General features: G+C 41.9%; 1 protein-coding gene across 1 annotated transcript; it reads left to right on the top strand.

Annotated features, from left to right (window-relative positions):
* Positions 1–2,169: 2,169 nt before the first annotated feature.
* LOC117318493 lies at positions 2,170–19,600 on the top strand (the record flags this gene model as incomplete). Its single annotated transcript, XM_033873471.1, has 4 exons — positions 2,170–2,424; positions 11,464–11,655; positions 15,973–16,166; positions 19,345–19,600. Coding segments are annotated over 4 exons (897 nt in total), but the record flags the coding sequence as incomplete, so codon positions are not given.
* Between the last annotated feature and the right edge of the window lie 738 nt (positions 19,601–20,338).

Here is a 20,338-nt window from a genome sequence, read left to right on the forward strand (position 1 = left end):
TATAGGTAAGTCAATACATTACGGCTATAGGTAAGTCACTACAGTACAGCTATAGGTAAGTCACTACAGTACAGCTATAGGTAAGTCACTACAGTACAGCTATAGGTAAGTCACTACAGTACAGCTATAGGTAAGTCAATACAGTACGGCTATAGGTTAGTCACTACAGTATGGCTATAGGTAAGTCACTACAGTACAGCTATAGGTAAGTCAATACAGTACAGCTATAGGTAAGTCACTACAGTATGGCTATAGGTAAGTCACTACAGTACAGCTATAGGTAAGTCAATACAGTACGGCTATAGGTAAGTCAATACAGTATGGCTATAGGTAAGTCACTACAGTACAGCTATAGGTAAGTCACTACAGTACAGCTATAGGTAAGTCACTACAGTATGGCTATAGGTAAGTCACTACAGTACAGCTATAGGTAAGTCAATACAGTACAGCTATAGGTAAGTCACTACAGTATGGCTATATGTAAGTCACTACAGTACGGCTATAGGTAAGTCACTACAGTACGGCTTTGTAAAAACAATTGGAAAGCAAGTGTTTTAAAATTTCAGCTTTTGCAATGGCCTTATATGTCCGTTGTCATGGGTGGTGTGTCATGTGTTTACTTTTTTCAGAAATCTATGCAGATGATTCCTAAACTTAGGGCCTTCGAAGCTGCATCACTACAATTATTTTCATGTTCTAGTCAGTTAATTTCTATTCTTAAAAGAGTAGTTTAGTTTCTTTAAAAAGAAGACAGACAGTAGCATTTTTAGGTGCTGTGAATTATCAAACTTAAGCGGTCATCGCCAAATTTCGCTAAAACAAATTCATTCGAAACTCTCGGGGGAATCAAAATGTCGCCTATTTCAATGAAAAATCCTGATGAGTTCAGGATTGGACCAGAAATAATTTTTCCCAAAAACCGCTAACAACACACTAGACAATCTTGTCTCCTTGTATTTGTTTGCGATAATTAATATGGTCAACACTTTTATGTGTTTGAAGACATTTGTTGAATTTGAAAAAAAATATAGAAAAGCCACTTAAATCGTACATAATGACCTGTTTTATCCCTGAGTATTCCAAGCTATTTTCTGTGCAAATTTTTACGCTTCATTCTGGGTTTGTGTGAACGGAGATAACTTGTATTCACTCTAGTTGATGAGAAATTGGAAAGTGACTTTGAGCTCTTAGCTTGATAAAATTGGCCCTTGGCCATGGAATACTGTTTTTAGTCTTGGCATTTCCAATTGGAAATCTATAAGTGAAATCTCCGATTGTTTTTACATTTGATACTTAGAATGAACAACGTATACAATAGTAAATAGCTATGAAAGCTGGGTACATTTTAATTAAACTTGATGCACATATTACTTATGAACAGAGTATGGATTGATTTTCAACATCCGAGGTCAAAAGTAAAGGTCACAAGGTACATGTGATTTCCTATGCTTTGTGTTGCCCTCGGTAAGATTTCTTTATAGGAAGTAGTTGTGATGTAAATTTGTTTTATTTTGTATTTTCCTATGCAGCATTTTCAAATTTTATCCCACAAACATTAGCAAACCAATTTTTTTCTTTATTATTTATATTACAAAGTTATTTGTTGGATATTGTGCATAACTTTGATCTGGAAACCATAATAATTCAACCAGATGGTGTACTCATTCTTGGATAAGACAATATATTTGACATACAATAGATTTAGAAGATCCAGGTTGCTGTAAGAACGATAGTATCTAACTCAAGTTATTGTATTACGTGTATATGTGAACATTGGGTAAACACATTTTATGTTGGGTTTAATTTCTAGAGCAGTTGGCAGCTTTAATGTTAAATGACTTCATTCTATTTATTTATTTAATTTTTTGAGATCTGAGGCCTTATACATTTTTGACTGGAATCATGGATTGGACAATACAATCTCATTGGAACTGAATATGTGCTAAATAAACTAAAGTTTGGGACAAGTGATTATTTCATTCGGATAAATGGATATAAATGTTACTCGTCCGAGGTTACTTGTCCAAAGGGGCGGACAAGTACAGAAAAATGTTAATGTCAACCCCTGGTTAAGGTTTTAATAAATACAATTGATGACCATTCAGTGGTTAGATATATGTGCTAAAATTATATTGTATGTATGTAAGAAATTGTTTCCCTGTCTTTCAGAGGGGTCTGCTCCGTTACTGTCATGTCCAAATACAAGTGTTCTCTACATTAACACTTCTACTGGATATTCTATCAACCCATTGAGTGACATACCAGGCTTCACTTTACCAACTTTACCTGGAGTGATTTATACAGCAGATCCTCCTTTTGTGACAGTTAATTTCGCCTCGCTGAACACCTTGCAAAAAGTCACAGTCAAAGCCTCATACAGAAACCTACTGAGTTCTTACTGCTCTTTCTTAGTTGCTACAGAAGGTATGTATCTGAAGTTAATATATTGTGTATGTTGATGATAGAATGTAAAATTATGTTTTGGCTGGCTGGAGAAAAAAATGAAATAATTATTACACATACAGGCAGTACAATGTATTTGTGTTCCATTATAAGCTCCTCTGGCCCACACTAGGGCCTGTAGATCTACTAGAGCATATCTTGTCCAGACTATATATTACTCCTCCTCCAATTAAACTTCAATAAAACTACATAGGAATGTTAGGGAATATGTGAAAAGGTGCATGCAGGTTTTTTTTTTTTTTTTTTTTTTTTCCATCTCGGTACCAATTTCAATGAAATTTTGTTGAAACCTTCCAAGGCCAATGGTCAACCAGAATCATAAGTTTCATGACCCTGGAGTCTTAAGTTTGCCCCTTTGGAGGGGATAAACTTTACTAAACCAGGGTTCACTCTAGGGCACGATTTTGCGATATTCTCGCTGTATTTTCACAGAAATCACATTTGAGTCAGTAGTTTTGATGACAAAGGAGCCATGAAGTGTCGTCTGCAAATGTAGCCATCATGGATTCAGTTGCCGATATTATAACAAAACGAGATGATGACATTATGTTTAAGAATTTTGAATGTAATGGTATACCATTCAACATTTATTCAGAAGAATTGTTGTGAGATTTGACTGATAATATCGGATATGTATCCATATTGTAATGACAAACTGCATTTTCAACGCTACCCCTGAGACTGATATATGATGGAAAACTTATACCTCGAGACTGGGGTGCTGTGGAATGTCAATATTTACGTGTGTGAATACTTGATGCCAAACCTTTAAACATATTCGTTATTTCAAATTGGTTTTCAAAGAAATTTTGAAACAAGAAATCATTAAGACTACATTGCCCTGTATATTTATATTCATGATGTAGGCCTGAAATAAAATGGAAATGGCAGCTGTACTTGCACATTACATCAGTCCAAAAAAGGTGTCAAACCCCTTTCCCCATGTGTTACCTTTATGACAGTACATTACATCAGTCTAGTTGAAGATCAAAAAGTTGATGTTGATGATGTTACTTGGTAGAACATCCCATGTTCATACTCAAAATTCATAAAATTTTTATCTCCTGTTCCTAATGGATTTAAAGGTGTAGCTTCTTGCTTTACATATATGGTACCTGTGTTATTATAAGCATGTTCATGTTTAGTTTTCTTAAAAAACGAGGAAATGATATTAGCATTTATCCCAAATGCCAAAGACTATTCATTTTTTTCATTTTTGGCACAAGAAGGGTGCTATTTTATATTCTTGCATATATACATGTTTTGACTTAAATGCCTGTTTGTAAACGTAGGACTACAGAGGCTACCATCAGTACATAAAACATATCGATTTGCTTGTTTGGCCATATGGAAACCTCACCTTTATTTCATTTTCAGTTTTGAAAATTACTAAACATCATTATTTTAGTATACTTTTCTTCTTTATAACAAAAAACAAACAATGAATTTGGATTTAAATGACCGCAGCCTCATTTAATATGAAACGTATACAACCTCAGAATATGGCGAGCAGGCTTATCAATTTATGAATTTAGTATGACAATGGCCGCAGCCAAAACTTATTATTACAAGTGCATGCAAAGGCAAGGACCGATGCTAAATGTCTACCCGCAGGTATCCGGACATAAAGCCCCTTGCCCTCTGACCTAGCAGATTTTGCCTGCACTTGTAAAAAACCGAAACCACCTCTCGCAAGAGGAACCAACATCTCCAGCCTGGAGAAAACCATAATCCTGCCTTTAGCTCCCAGGATAGCACGTGGCAAGCATTACAAGATCAGGATTATTATATTTAGACTTAGCACTGGCCTGCCAGAAACTCCTAGGATACCTCCATAGCAAGATTTAGTCCCCCAGGGTAAACCATAGCAAGACTATTGGCCGACCAGAGCACAGTCTAGTATAATTAATACCACCAGAATTAAATAATATGACACAAAATTGTGTAATTATTGCCTGCCCGCCATATCCTGCCCTGAAATAAAGACTGCAGCATAAAAGTATAGCACTCGCGATCGTAGTCCAATACACAGTATTCCAAAACCGCTGACCCGCATTCCAGTCCTTATGTCATAATGTAATTGTCTCTTTTCACCAAAATTCAAAGTCACTCAAGATACACAGCTCTCATATGGTTGATAATTGGAGACAATTCACAGAAAATGTTGTTACACTCGAGACCCATGTCCACCTTCTGGTGTGTCCACAATACTCAAGTACTGAAAGAGATAAACTCGACAGCAGAAAATTGTTAATGAAACACAAAAGCATTTAACTTTCAAATGCATTAAGTAATAATTAAATTCAACTTTGAATGTATGCGTATAGCTTTGTATCCACCGTCAGCGGTGAACACATTTATTAATACAACGTAAGATACCTTATTTTTAAATATATGTACTCTTTAATTTAAAACAAAAATACTAAATTATTTGAAATAGGGCGGTGTGAAAGGGGTGGATGGTGGGAAAATTTCGATACTAAAATCGGTTGTTATAAGAGTGCTGCTCATGAACGTGTCAAGTGCTACAGGATTTACTGAGAACTGATTAGCTTCATGCAGGATACTCCCGATATACCTTTACATGACAAATGATTAATTAAACAATTATCAGATGCAATAGGCATGAAGCTAATTTGTGCCTCCCTTATCCCGGAGGGGTCATCAGTTAACCTTATCTGACATATACAAACGGCCACCGAGACCGGTGCCCCGACAGCTATAAAATTTATATCCCCCTGCACTGCCTAATGGCAAGACCCTCTGTAATTGAGAGATAACTGAACAGCCATTAAATTAACCTTTGATATACGGGTCATTATTTCACTCTTAACACTCGCCCTTTACTCAAATCTATTGATCGAAAATCCAAAATAAATTTGTTTAATTATATATTATTAATTAAACTGTATTATTTTAGTATACTTTTCTTCTTTATAACAAAAAACAAACAATGAATTTGGATTTAAATGACCGCAGCCTCATTTAATATGAAACGTATACAACCTCAGAATATGACGAGCAGGCTTATCAATTTATGAATTTAGTATGACAATGGCCGCAGCCAAAACTTATTATTACAAGTGCATGCAAAGGCAAGGACCGATGCTAAATGTCTACCCGCAGGTATCCGGACATAAAGCCCCTTGCCCTCTGACCTAGCAGATTTTGCCTGCACTTGTAAAAAAACGAAACCACCTCTCGCAAGAGGAACCAACATCTCCAGCCTGGAGAAAACCATAATCCTGCCTTTAGCTCCCAGGATAGCAAGTGGCAAGCATTACAAGATCAGGATTATTATATTTAGACTTAGCACTGGCCTGCCAGAAACTCCTAGGATACCTCCATAGCAAGATTTAGTCCCCCAGGGTAAACCATAGCAAGACTATTGGCCGACCAGAGCACAGTCTAGTATAATTAATACCACCAGAATTAAATAATATGACACAAAATTGTGTAATTATATGCCTGCCCGCCATATCCTGCCACTCGGAACTGTCTATACAGTTCCGTAATCCATACAAAAACACTTGAGGTTGTATACAGTATCATTTATTATAAACACAATGATCAGTTGATGTTATAAAACATTCTATTGCTTCCTGCAACGTGTTTAGGAATATGGCGTTACCAACCATATTTAAATGAACCTTGTCATGCCTAAATACATGTAGTCCTTTACATGTGTGACTTATATCTGGGTGCTTAATCACCCTACCCCCAACATCTAACGCTGCTAGTCTGCCAGACCTATTTATTCTCTTTCTTTTCCTTTCAATAGGTTGTACTTTGTCACAACCCCGATAGGTAATCCTTGGTAAAATATCAGACCAGATAATAGTGCACCCAGGCAACATTTCGTGCAGATGTTCGACATCGTGCCTGATACGGGCACACAGGCCGCCAGTGGGGATGGACCCTAAGTCATTACCTCCAGTATGAAGTATTAGAAAATCTGGTGGAGGCTTTAGTGACAGCTGGTCCTTAATAACATCCAATAGCTGAAACCAAGACATTCCCCTGTGCCCCGACCATCGCACCAAAACGCCTCTGTGTCTAAGCTTCAAATGGCTGTCCAGCAGCTTCACAGACATCCGTTGTGCCCAGTATATTATCGATGAACCAACTATCCATACATCTGAAAGAACTTGTGCCGATTACTAGCCTTATATGCAAAAGGGGCGGCTCTCTAACATGTATTCATATATCAATCAAAAGCGGATGTAGGTTTTGTAGGCCGATGACTGCCACCGGCCTAGCTGTCTGATTTTATCGTTAGGCACGCCTTTCATTGCCAGCGTTGTTGCCCCGCCAATTCTAAATGAGTGTGACTTAAAATTTCCTTGAGGTAGGCCTAACGAAACAATGCATTTTTTCAGCACCTCACCAAACTGATATCTATTTAGAGGTGTACCGTTTAAATGTAAAAATAGATATCCCGAGCAGCAAGTTCGTACTTGAAGGAAGGCATGCATGTTTTTAATAGGGCAGACGACATTTCCAGGGATACATGGGATTACCACAGTAAATGCTTTAGCAAGCTGGTCTGTCTTTGATTGCCTTAATATAATGACCATCTCTGTAAGATCTTTATTTATTTGAATATCAGACCTTATGTGCCAATTTCGCAGATGTATACACAAGCTCCCCAACCCGGAATAGACCAAAAAATGCTAAACAAAACACTGCTCTAAATAATAGTGATTCATATTTACTGAAGCAAACATGCGCTAATTTACCGTGAATCAATGTCAGTACATCATATGTTATTGGAGCCCTGGTATCTATAGATACTTTTAATCTTCTAAGGCCCTCAATTGCCTTCCGTACAATAAAACATGATGTTGGATCTCGCCAGCTATTGAGCTTATGTACGTAACTAATCGCCGACAAGTACAAACGTACTGTAGAGGGAGATGAGCCCTTCTGAGAGTGATGGCAGATAAACAGCAAAACATGCTCGATAGGGACAGGCCATACATGATCGAGTTTAATAACTTGTCTTATTTGATAAAAGTTATTTAATGCACATGAGTAAAGTGACTTCGTATTTTCCGACATACTGGCAGCTAAAAGTCGTCCAAGCTGAGGTTCAAGATCGACCAAATCCATAACGGGACCCGCTCTGGCTCCGGGTGCGCCTGTGGAGCCAATTCCCTGAATTTGTTCAGCTGTAAGCGGGATAAACTATCAGTTAAAACATTAACACTACCTGGGATGTGTTCTGCTTTAAATAAAATGTTCATCCTTAAACAGCGAAGTACAAACGCCCTGAGCAATGTCAGGACAGTAACGGATTTGGTTGTCATGGAATTGAGAATTGCAACAACAGATTGATTGTCGCACCGGAATAGTACTTTCTTGTTCTTAAGTCTATCCCCCCAAATGTACACTGCAACTAGAATTGGGAAAAACTCCAATACCGTTATGTCATCAGTGTAGCCTGCTTGAAACCAGGATTCGGGCCATGTGCCAAATGCCCACCTTCCCTCAAAATATGCACCAAATCCATTACCCTTCCTGGCCGAGCTATCAGTAAATAACTGTAAATCTGAATTGGTGATCCAAAATTGATCACAGAACACAGACACGCCGTTAAAAGAATGAAAAAATTTTACTAATAGTTTTAGATCTTGTCGTAGTGCATGTGTGATCCTTATATGATGATAAGGTTTGGTTGTCCCCATGGTGGCGTTAATAAGGCGCCTACAAAAAGTTCTCGCTGGCGGGATTGCTCTACAAGCAAAATTTAAAGCTCCTAACAGGGACTGCATTTGTTTTAATGTCGCGCGACCTTTACGGAGTGAGGTGTTAATTTTCTGGATTATTTCTTGCACCTTTTCCATGGGAACCCGGATACACATATTTATTGTATCGATCTCTAACCCAAGAAAACATAGAACAGTACAAGGCCCTTCCGTTTTTTCCGGCGCGATAGGAACGCCCAACTCACTACATAGAATCTCAAATTCTTTTAAAGCCAGGAAACAATGGTTCGCGTTGTTAACACCTCCAAATAAAAAATCATCTAAATAATGCAGTAACTCCCCGTTGTCCAATCGCTTACGCACGTTTTCCTCTATGACTGTGGAAAACTTCTCAAAAATAGAACAAGAGATAGAACAACCCATTGGTAAACATTTGTCGAAAAAATACATATCGTCAAGTTTAAAGCCTAACAGATCAAAGTCACCAGGCCACACTGGGATTATCCTAAATGCAGATTTGATGTCTGCCTTAGCTAATAACGCCCCCCTTCCAAGCCTTTGGACCATTCTAACTGCTTCATCAAATTTTGTATACGACACTGAGCATAATTTTGGATCAATGAAGTCATTAACAGAAGCATTTTGAGGGTACGACAAGTGATGAATTAGCCTAAATTGCCCGGTGTTCTTCTTAGGAACTAAGCCCAATGGTGAAATTCTCAAATTAGGCAAAGGTTGTACTTTAAATGGACCTGCTATTCTTCCTAACTCGATCTCTTTCTTAATTTTCTTCCTAGCGGCATGATTGTTTTCGCGAATAGACTTTAAATTATTTGCATGTGTTGTTTCTCGAGGGCCAGTATAATGAAGTGGGAAACCATGTTTAAAACCGTTTACTAACTCTGACGCTAAAACTCTGTTCGAATGATCCCTAAGTAAAACTTCTAACACATCAGTTTTTATTGGCGTTGCCCCCAAGCTGTGTTTTTCCCTTTCTGTTATTTTTTTGGGGTACCCAGCTGTTGTGATTCTTGCTTGGCACGAATGGAATTACAATTCATTTGTGAGTGTCCACCATTACATTTCCTACAAACATGCTTAAAACGACATGGATTGTATTTACATTTCCCTATGTCATTGTATGCGTTGCACACACCTGTTCTGATATTCTGATAATTTGAACCAGCAGCGGTACTTGTGTATGTGTTAGCATTCGAACCACCCATATTACGTGGTACTGACATCAACCTTAACCACAGGTCTGAATTCAGTTTAGCCCATGATTGAGGGCAGATCGCCTGACGTAGCCTAAATTGCTCGTCATAGATCCTCCAACCCGCCCCCTGGCACCTACTGGCTGCGTCCCTAATAATTATCATACAATGTATACTGGATAAGCTCTAGAGTTTTTTCAGGAAATTTCCGCACATATATGTGCATGTAAATCAGGAAGGCATCCGACCATTTCTCTATGCTCGGGATCCTATCCTTGAGAACTCTAGGCCTTGATTCCAGAACGCCCTGTTCATTAATACATAGGTTACTCCCCGGATAAAATTCATGGAGTTCTGCGCTACCTTTTAGCAACAACGCTAAATTAACGTATTGATTCGCCCATATTTTCTGGCATAATTGCAACGGTACATGAGCCGCTACATTGTCATCCACACAATTGATTAAATCTGGTAGTGAAGAATCAAAAGGTGAAAACCCCCCCTGACATAAACCACCTGTAAACCCTTCACTATGTGGCAAAATAGGCCTGCAGCCAGCAGTTAGCGAGTCGCCCCTACCAGCATTATTTTCACCTAAAGCCACCCTCCAAACGTTTGACAAATCATTTTGCGGCCTAATATTCACCGGATTTAAATCAATTTCTGGCCTACCATTCTCAACCGGCGCCCGTGCCTGTTCCCCCGTGAAATTGACCGACTCCGGCTCCGGCTCTAGCCCCGTCTCCTGCTGAGGTTCCGGCTCCGGCTCTGTGTTTCCTTCCGTCTGGAGACGTGCTGGCCTCCTTCTCTTTCTCTGACCCAACGCTCTAGAGGGAGTCCCTGCAGGCCTCTTCTTAGTGGACGATTTGTTATACACTGGCATGATTTGTTCAATTTAGTAATACAATGTTCCCACTAGCCGTACTTAGCACTCGTGCAATGTTCCAATAACACGGAAGATATCCCGAATTAACACAATAGTTCCAATATAACACAGTTTAACAATGTTTCTAAACTAACACAGTTTAACAATATTTCCAGTATGACACAGTTTAAAAAGAATTTCGATACTAAAATCGGTTGTTATAAGAGTGCTGCTCATGAACGTGTCAAGTGCTACAGGATTTACTGAGAATTGATTAGCTTCATGCAGGATACTCCCGATATACCTTTACATGACAAATGATTAATTAAACAATTATCAGATGCAATAGGCATGAAGCTAATTTGTGCCTCCCTTATCCCGGAGGGGTCATCAGTTAACCTTATCTGACATATACAAACGGCCACGGAGACCGGTGCCCTGACAGCTATAAAATTTATATCCCCCTGCACTGCCTAATGGCAAGACCCTCTGTAATTGAGAGATAACTGAACAGCCATTAAATTAACCTTTGATATACGGGTCATTATTTCACTCTTAACACTCGCCCTTTACTCAAATCTATTGATCGAAAATCCAAAATAAATTTGTTTAATTATATATTATTAATTAAACTGTATTATTACATGTGTCTCTTGATAAGTCTGTTTTACACTTCGATCTCCAAAGATACATAAAGGATGACAAAAGAGACTAGTGACAGGGCAGCATTCCCAGAATAAATGTAATAATTTTTGTCTCCTTCACCACAAGAAGTGCATCTTTCTGTTTCACTCAATTTGCATTGCATTAATTATAACAACTAAGGGAAGCCTATGATGTGACATGTTAGGTGTTTCCAAAACTGTTACCATGGCACCACACTCCAGGTTTCTGATTGGTCAAAATTTAATCATTGGCCAATTTGTTTACCAGTGTGTGGGGGCTACATGCTGGGTATGAAATATAATTCTATATGGTGGGTGTGACACCTATAACAGTTGACAAAGTGGCTTACTGTATAGTTGGCAATATTCATGGGGCATTTAATATAGCACAGAAATAGATACCCGGTTAAAGTATATCCGTGTGAAATATAACATCTATACATCTCAGTTTATTAGAAATAACTTCATATTCATTCTTGGTATTTATCTACTGTAATTTTTTGTTTGTAAAATATTTTATTTTGGATACTTTATTTTTTTCTTTTTAGCATCTGGATGCCTTATAGATTCTCTACAACCTGTGGAAAATTCAGGCAAATCATGTACAGCCAATACCTATTTGTGTTCCTTACCTTGTATTGTTGACTATGTCCATTACAATACGGGACTAAACACCAAGAATTATAATTGTACTGGTGCAAATATTTGGAGTCCTCCTCTAAGCCGTGAGCCTTGCATAAGTAAGTATCAATGCAAATTCACATCTGTCAAAATGCTAGTCAGTAACTATTTTTGAAACTATCCATCTATATGTATCAATGCTCTTTCTACATCCAAATCTACAGGAATATTATGGTGTGGCATTGTCTGCCAGCACATCCAGAATAAACTTTATTTGACCAGTGATTATCTTCCCAAGAGCTCCCCATCCCTCAGTGTACAGTGTCATTATCCTCAGATCCCCCTCCCCATCACTCAGTGTACAGTGTCATTATCCCCAGAGCTCCCCATCCCTCAGTGTACAGTGTCAGTATCCCTAGAGCTCGCCATCACTCAGTGTACAGTGTCATTATCCCCAGAGCTCCCCATCCCTCGGTGTACAGTGTCAGTATCCCCAGAGCTCCCCATCCCTCAGTGTACAGTGTCATTATCCCCAGAGCTCCCCATCCCTCAGTGTACAGTGTCAGTATCCCCAGAGCTCCCCATCCCTCAGTGTACAGTGTCAGTATCCTCAGAGCTCCCCATCCCTCAGTGTACAGTGTCAGTATCCCCAGAGCTCCCCATCCCCCAGTGTACAGTGTCAGTATCCCCAGAGCCCCCCATCCCTCGGTGTACAGTGTCAGTATCCTCAGATCCCCCCCCCCCCCATCCCTCAGTGTACAGTGTCAGTATCCCCAGAGCTCCCCATCCCTCAGTGTACAGTGTCAGTATCCCCAGAGCTCCCCATCCCTCAGTGTACAGTGTCAGTATCCCCAGAGCTCCCCATCCCTCGGTGTACAGTGTCAGTATCCTCAGAGCTCCCCATCCCTCAGTGTACAGTGTCAGTATCCCCAGAGCTCCCCATCCCTCGGTGTACAGTGTCAGTATCCCCAGAGCTCCCCATCCCTCAGTGTACAGTGTCAGTATCCTCAGAGCTCCCCATCCCTCGGTGTACAGTGTCAGTATCCCCAGAGCTCCCCATCCCTCGGTGTACAGTGTCAGTATCCTCAGAGCTCCACATCCCTCTGTGTACAGTGTCATTATCCCCAGAGCTCCCCATCCCTCAGTGTACAGTGTCAGTATCCCCAGAGCTCCCCATCCCTCAGTGTACAGTGTCAGTATCCCCAGAGCTCCCCATCACTCAGTTTACAGTGTCAGTATCCTCAGAGCTCCCCATCCCTCAGTGTACAGTGTCATTATCCCCAGAGCTCCCCATCCCTCGGTGTACAGTGTCAGTATCCCCAGAGCTCCCCATCCCTCAGTGTACAGTGTCAGTATCCCCAGAGCTCCCCATCCCTCAGTGTACAGTGTCAGTATCCCCAGAGCTCCCCATCCCTCGGTGTACAGTGTCAGTATCCCCAGAGCTCCCCATCCCTCGATGTACAGTGTCAGTATCCCCAGAGCTCCCCATCCCCCAGTGTACAGTGTCAGTATTCCCAGAGCTCCCCATCCCTCAGTGTACAGTGTCAGTATCCCCAGAGCTCCCCATCCCTCGGTGTACAGTGTCATTATCTCCAGAGCTCCCCATCCCTCAGTGTAGTGTCAGTATCCCCAGAGCTCCCCATCCCTCAGTGTACAGTGTCAGTATTCCCAGAGCTCCCCATCCCTCAGTGTACAGTGTCATTATCCCCAGAGCTCCCCATCCCTCAGTGTACAGTGTCAGTATCCCCAGAGCTCCCCATCCCTCAGTGTACAGTGTCATTATCCCCAGAGCTCCCCATCCCTCAGTGTACAGTGTCAGTATCCCCAGAGCTCCCCATCCCTCAGTGTACAGTGTCAGTGTCCCCAGAGCTCCCCATCCCTCGGTGTACAGTGTCAGTATCCCCAGAGCTCCCCATCCCTCGGTGTACAGTGTCAGTATCCTCAGGGCTCCACATCCCTCAGTGTACAGTGTCATTATCCCCAGAGCTCCCCATCCCTCAGTGTACAGTGTCAGTATCCCCAGAGCTCCCCATCCCTCGGTGTACAGTGTCAGTATCCGCAGAGCTCCCCATCCCTCAGTGTACAGTGTCAGTATCCCCAGAGCTGCCCATCCCTCGGTGTACAGTGTCATTATCCCCAGAGCTGCCCATCCCTCGGTGTACAGTGTCAGTATCCCCAGAGCTCCCCATCCCTCAGTGTACAGTGTCAGTATCCCCAGAGCTCCCCATCCCTCGGTGTACAGTGTCAGTATCCCCAGAGCTCCCCATCCCTCGATGTACAGTGTCAGTATCCCCAGAGCTCCCCATCCCCCAGTGTACAGTGTCAGTATTCCCAGAGCTCCCCATCCCTCAGTGTACAGTGTCAGTATCCCCAGAGATCCCCATCCCTCGGTGTACAGTGTCATTATCTCCAGAGCTCCCCATCCCTCAGTGTAGTGTCAGTATCCCCAGAGCTCCCCATCCCTCAGTGTACAGTGTCAGTATTCCCAGAGCTCCCCATCCCTCAGTGTACAGTGTCATTATCCCCAGAGCTCCCCATCCCTCAGTGTACAGTGTCAGTATCCCCAGAGCTCCCCATCCCTCAGTGTACAGTGTCAGTATCCTCAGGGCTCCACATCCCTCAGTGTACAGTGTCAGCATCCCCAGAGCTCCCCATCCCTCAGTGTACAGTGTCAGTATCCCCAGAGCTCCCCATCCCTCAGTGTACAGTGTCAGTATCCCCAGAGCTCCCCATCCCTCGGTGTACAGTGTCATTATCCCCAGAGCTGCCCATCCCTCGGTGTACAGTATCAGTATCCTCAGAGCTTCCCATCCCTTGGTGTACAGTGTCAGTATCCCCAGAGCTCCCCATCCCTCAGTGTACAGTGTCAGTATCCCCAGAGCTCCCCATCCCTCTGTGTACAGTGTCAATATCCGCAGAGCTCCCCATCCCTCGGTGTACAATGTCAGTATCTCCAGAGCTCCCCATCCCTCAGTGTACAGTGTCAGTATCCCCAGAGCTCCCCATCCCTCAGTGTACAGTGTCAGTATCCCCAGAGCTCCCCATCCCTCAGTGTACAGTGTCAGTATCCTCAGGGCTCCACATCCCTCAGTGTACAGTGTCAGCATCCCCAGAGCTCCCCATCCCTCAGTGTACAGTGTCAGTATCCCCAGAGCTCCCCATCCCTCAGTGTACAGTGTCAGTATCCCCAGAGCTCCCCATCCCTCGGTGTACAGTGTCATTATCCCCAGAGCTGCCCATCCCTCGGTGTACAGTATCAGTATCCTCAGAGCTTCCCATCCCTTGGTGTACAGTGTCAGTATCCCCAGAGCTCCCCATCCCTCAGTGTACAGTGTCAGTATCCCCAGAGCTCCCCATCCCTCTGTGTACAGTGTCAATATCCGCAGAGCTCCCCATCCCTCGGTGTACAGTGTCAGTATCTCCAGAGCTCCCCATCCCTCAGTGTACAGTGTCATTATCCTCAGAGCTCCCCATCCCTCAGTGTACAGTGTCAGTATCCCCAGAGCTCCCCATCCCCCAGTGTACAATGTCAGTATCCCCAGAGCTCCCCATCCCCCAGTGTACAGTGTCAGTATCCCCAGAGCCCCCCATCCCTCAGTGTACAGTGTCAGTATCCCCAGAGCCCCCATCCCTCAGTGTACAGTGCCAGTATCCCCAGAGCTCCCCATCCCTCGGTGTACAGTGTCAGTATCCCCAGAGCTCCCCATCCTCAGTGTACAGTGTCAGTATCCCCAGAGCTCCCCATCCCTCGGTGTACAGTGTCAGTATCCGCAGAGCTCCCCATCCCTCGGTGTACAGTGTCAGTATCCCCAGAGCTCCCCATCCCTCGGTGTACAGTGTCAGTATCCCCAGAGCTCCCCATCCCTCGGTGTACAGTGTCAGTATCCCCAGAGCTCCCCATCCCTCGGTGTACAGTGTCAGTATCCCCAGAGCTCCCCATCCCTCAGTGTACAGTGTCAGTATCCCCAGAGCTCCACATCCCTCGGTGTACAGTGTCAGTATCCCCAGAGCCCCCCATCCCTCAGTGTACAGTGTCAGTATCCACAGAGCTCCCCATCCCTCAGTGTACAGTGTCATTATCCTCAGAGCCCCCTCCCCATCACTCGGTGTACAGTGTCAGTATCCTCAGAGCTCCCCATCCCTCAGTGTACAGTGTCAGTATCCCCAGAGCTCCCCATCCCCCAGTGTACAGTGTCAGTATCCCCAGAGCTCCCCATCACTCAGTGTACAGTGTCAGTATCCTCAGAGCTTTCCATCCCTCAGTATATTGTGTCAGTGCCTTCAGTCTATGTCCATCCCTCAGTGTCCCATCCCTATCCCTCAATGTTATACGTCTCTGGACTGTAGATCTTTATCTTACTGATGGTATGACATATATAGCAGTATGTGTGGTGTTCTCTGTACAGTGACTAATATTGTGGCACTTTGTTTTTCAGAACCGATGACCTCGCAGTACACCATAACCATCAACGCTACATTTGAATTACAGCATGCTGCTTCAGGCTGCATGGAGGCTTTCGTATTTTCAGCCCATCCCTCACTTATTCAAGCTCTTCTGGGCCTCGTCTGTCAGCAGACTTCTTTGTCTATCTCCTCAACCATTGACTCTACAGTTACGGATACAAACTCAGTAAGTTGTTTGAAAGCCTTTGAGATTCAATCTATGTTTTGTATGTACTTAAACTGCATATCAACCATATGCTGTATTTAGTCAGGTAACAATGCAACCATATGCTGTATTTAGTCAAACAAGGCCTGTGATTTAGAATATTCACCACCAAAACCCATTATTATCCCCCACCCAGTGAAGTTGGCGGGGGATATACAAATGGGTTCTGTCTTCTCAATAACTAAGAGGCCCAGGGACTTGATATTGGGCCTGTAGCATCCTGGGCTGAAGGGCTACAAAGTTTGTTAAAGTGAATGATCTTGACCTTCATTCAAGGTCACATGGGTCAAATAGGCTATAATCTTTAACCGACTTCTTCTTAATAACCAAGAGGCCCAGGGACTTGATATTGGGCCTGTAGCATGCTGGGGTGAAGGGCTACAAAGTTTGTTCAAATGAATGACCTTGACCTACATTCAAGGTCACAGGGGTGAAATCAGCTTAAATCTGTAAACAATAATTCTGCGATAGCCAAGAGTGTGCGAGACTAATGTGTGTGATATTAGGCCAATAGTATGCTAGAATGAAGGACTAGAAAATTTATTGACATGAATAAACCTAGCCTACTCTGATATTTGAATAAAGACGTAATCAGCAAAGTATCTGTAGAAATGACCTCAATCAACTTCAAAGTTGCTGTAGAGCCAGGTGAGTGATCAGGCCCATTGGGCCTCTTGTATAAGTTAATAATCATAATTTATGTGAGGTTAGTGTTTGAAGTGAGTAGCCTCTGATACCAAATATGTTTATATGATATGAGCATGTATTTGTTGAAAACCTTAGCATGTAATAAACAGGTAAACTAGCTGTTTCCAAGGTGTTAGTTGTATATAAAATAGGGATATAAAACATCATATATCCTTTTTGTGAGGAAAATATAACTTCCTATATCACAGGGGTGTGTGCCCCAATAATGACCCTCATTCTGTTGCGCAGAGTTATCTCCTTTTCCTGTTGTTTACAAATGGCAGAAGAACAGAATCGCTAAAGTTTTCGTGAAGTCAAAGTACAGTCAAACCTGTCTATAACGACCGCCCAAGGGGAGGCAGAAAAACGGTCACCATAGACAGGTTGCCTTTATAGACAGGTCCAAATTATCACACCAACCAATTTACGTGAAACTACCATAAATAATTTGTCATCAAACAGGGAATTCAGAAGACATGTCAGAAGTTAAATAAAGAAAAAGAATACACAATGATTAATTGATTAATTATATTTGTGTTACTACTAATTATTTTGTGTTATAGTCTTACTTCTTAAAACCAAAAGATTTTTATTCTGACCAAAATTGAAATCCTGATATTTGTGGCAGTTTACGACTTTTTATTAGTATCGACTAATTAAAGATGGCGGCAGTACAAACACTAGTACCGACAGCTACGATTAAGAAACTTAGGAAGGCATTATTGGCTTTCATGTGAGTAAATCTTGTTGACAGATATGACCAGCGTTTGTTATTGAAGTGATGTTTCCTAGTTGTAATCACAAAATTAACTGACCGTGTCAAATGAAGCCACATAGGCACAGTTGTAATGTAATACTGACATGCATGGTGATCGGACTCCTGTCTCACCAAGCCCCAGGCCAGGGCAGCTACAGTAATTATAGACAAACAGGTGGTAGGGGTCTTTTGTTTATATAATCAGGCCAGCGTTGTGATGGTCCTTTCTTTGTATAATCAGGCCAGGGTCAATGTGTCTGAATTTTCCGGGGATGTTATGAGGGATGACAGCCGAGAGTAGAAGATGGCCGACAGAAATCGGTCGCTATAGAAAATAAATTGGCGACCACCGTTCCAAAATCACCGGTCGTAAGTCACATTAGACAGGTAGTCGTTATACAGAGGGTCGTTATACAGAGGTGCCAACCCTTCCTCTTTTGGCGTAATCCTTACGATTTTTAGGTATAAAATACGCCTTCCGCTTTTTCATGACTTTTGTACGATTTTATAAAAAAAAATCGAAATGTTTCCTAAATCCGGAATTCTGATGTCCGTTTCCACTAGATCTGTTAGAATCCGCGCTCTCGATCTCCTGTGCGTTTGTCACCATCAGTATTATTTATACATCATTTTCAAGCATATGAACGATCATGAATGGTCTTCCCAAGTTTATCAAAATGGCGGAAAAACGTAGTCTGACAGCTGAAGACGAAACCGTAAAATCAGTAACACCAAAGAAAAAAGTTAAGTCGCAATGGGACCAGAGATTTAAATCTGAATACAAGGAGCGTTTTCCTTTTATTGTTCAATCCGATCGGGATGAATATACTGCAAGATGTGTTACTTGCAATTGTGATTTTAGCATTGCACACGGTGGGGAAAATGACATCATACATACGAAGCACTGAAATCACAGACAGACTATATCAAGGTAAAACTAAATAAAATTAACATTTCTTATTTTTTTAAACATATATTTGAGTTATTTTCCCAAACCAAATTATCTGAATTGTGTGCTGCTTATGCCCATAATGCATTTCCGGACACTTGAAACCCGTCAGCGTCTGGGGGCCTCGTCGGCCCCCACACCCCCTGAAATTTTTTTTTTTCTCGCTCCGCTCGGAAACCTTCCTCTTTTCAATTAATCATTGTTGGCACCTCTGGTTATATAGTAAAATCTCACAGGGAATCTTAAAACCGGTCGTTATAGACAGGCAGTCATTATATACAGGGGGTCGTTAGAGCAGGTTTGACTGTAGCAGAAATAAATTAAAAAAAAAAATACTCAGAGCTCTGAAATATCAATAAAAGTACCATCACCTGTTTGTAAGAGTTTTCAAAACTAAAGGAAACTAGTGATAATAAATACCTGGACTCCAATCAAATGAGCGACTAGGTTTCCGACGAACAACTGATTAATTTGGTGTGGTCTTATATCTTGGTTTCATTTTTGAGTATCATTATTATTTGGTATAATAAAAATTCATCACCCTGGTTACAGGATAATAAGACTTATTTATCCTCAGGTGTCATATTTCCCTCTGCCAAACTTGAAGGAAATATGACACCCAGAGTATATATATATATATTACCCTGCAACCAGGGACATAAATGTATATGATTACATGTTCAGAAAGTGGGGTAGATCATACATTTAATAATTATGCATATTTCTTGTTTCTCTCTTTTTTTTAGATTAGTTCAATCATGACAGTAACATTGGATCCTAATACAATTGGAGCTTTTAAAACACTTTGCTCCAATTCAATCGATGCCAATATAAAGACAGATGTCATCTCACCTCTCCTCAAAGTTTCCAGTCCAATAATTTGTTCTGCTGGAACCTCAACTGTAGTACCAATCCTCACGAAATCTGGGGTACTTAGGGCCGGAAATGCCTGTCTTCAAGCAGGATATGTGCTAAGACAAAAAGATAGCGATGAGGAATGTGGTAAGATCATCTACCTCCCCCTGTCACTGAAAAAACAACCATCATATCCCCATGTACTGTACCATCTACCTTCCTATAGCCATGTACTGTACCATCTACCTTTCTATAGCCATGTACTGTACCATCTACCTTCCTATAGCCATGTACTGTACCATCTTCCTTCCTATAGCCATGTACTGTACCATCTACCTTCCTATAGCCATGTACTGTACCATCTACCTTCCTATAGCCATGTACTGTACCATCTTCCTTCCTCGGTCACTGACATAATAACCATCATATAGCCATGTACTGTACCATCTACCTTTCTATAGCCATGTACTGTACCATCTACCTTCCTATAGCCATGTACTGTACCATCTACCTTTCTATAGCCATGTACTGTACCATCTACCTTCCTATAGCCATGTATTGTACCATCTACCTTCCTATAGCCATGTATTGTACCATCTACCTTCCTATAGCCATGTACTGTACCGGCCATCTTCCTTCCTATAGCCATGTACTGTACCATCTACCTTCCTATAGCCATGTACTGTACCATCTACCTTTCTATAGCCATGTACTGTACCATCTACCTTCCTATAGCCATGTACTGTACCATCTACCTTCCTATAGCCATGTACTGTCCCATCTACCTTCCTATAGCCATGTATTGTACCATCTTCCTTCCTTGGTCACTGACATAATAACCATCATATAGCCATGTACTGTACCATCTACCTTTCTATAGCCATG

Source organism: Pecten maximus, unplaced genomic scaffold, assembly GCF_902652985.1.
Source record: "Pecten maximus unplaced genomic scaffold, xPecMax1.1, whole genome shotgun sequence".
NCBI classification, from domain to species: Eukaryota; Metazoa; Mollusca; class Bivalvia; order Pectinida; family Pectinidae; genus Pecten; species Pecten maximus.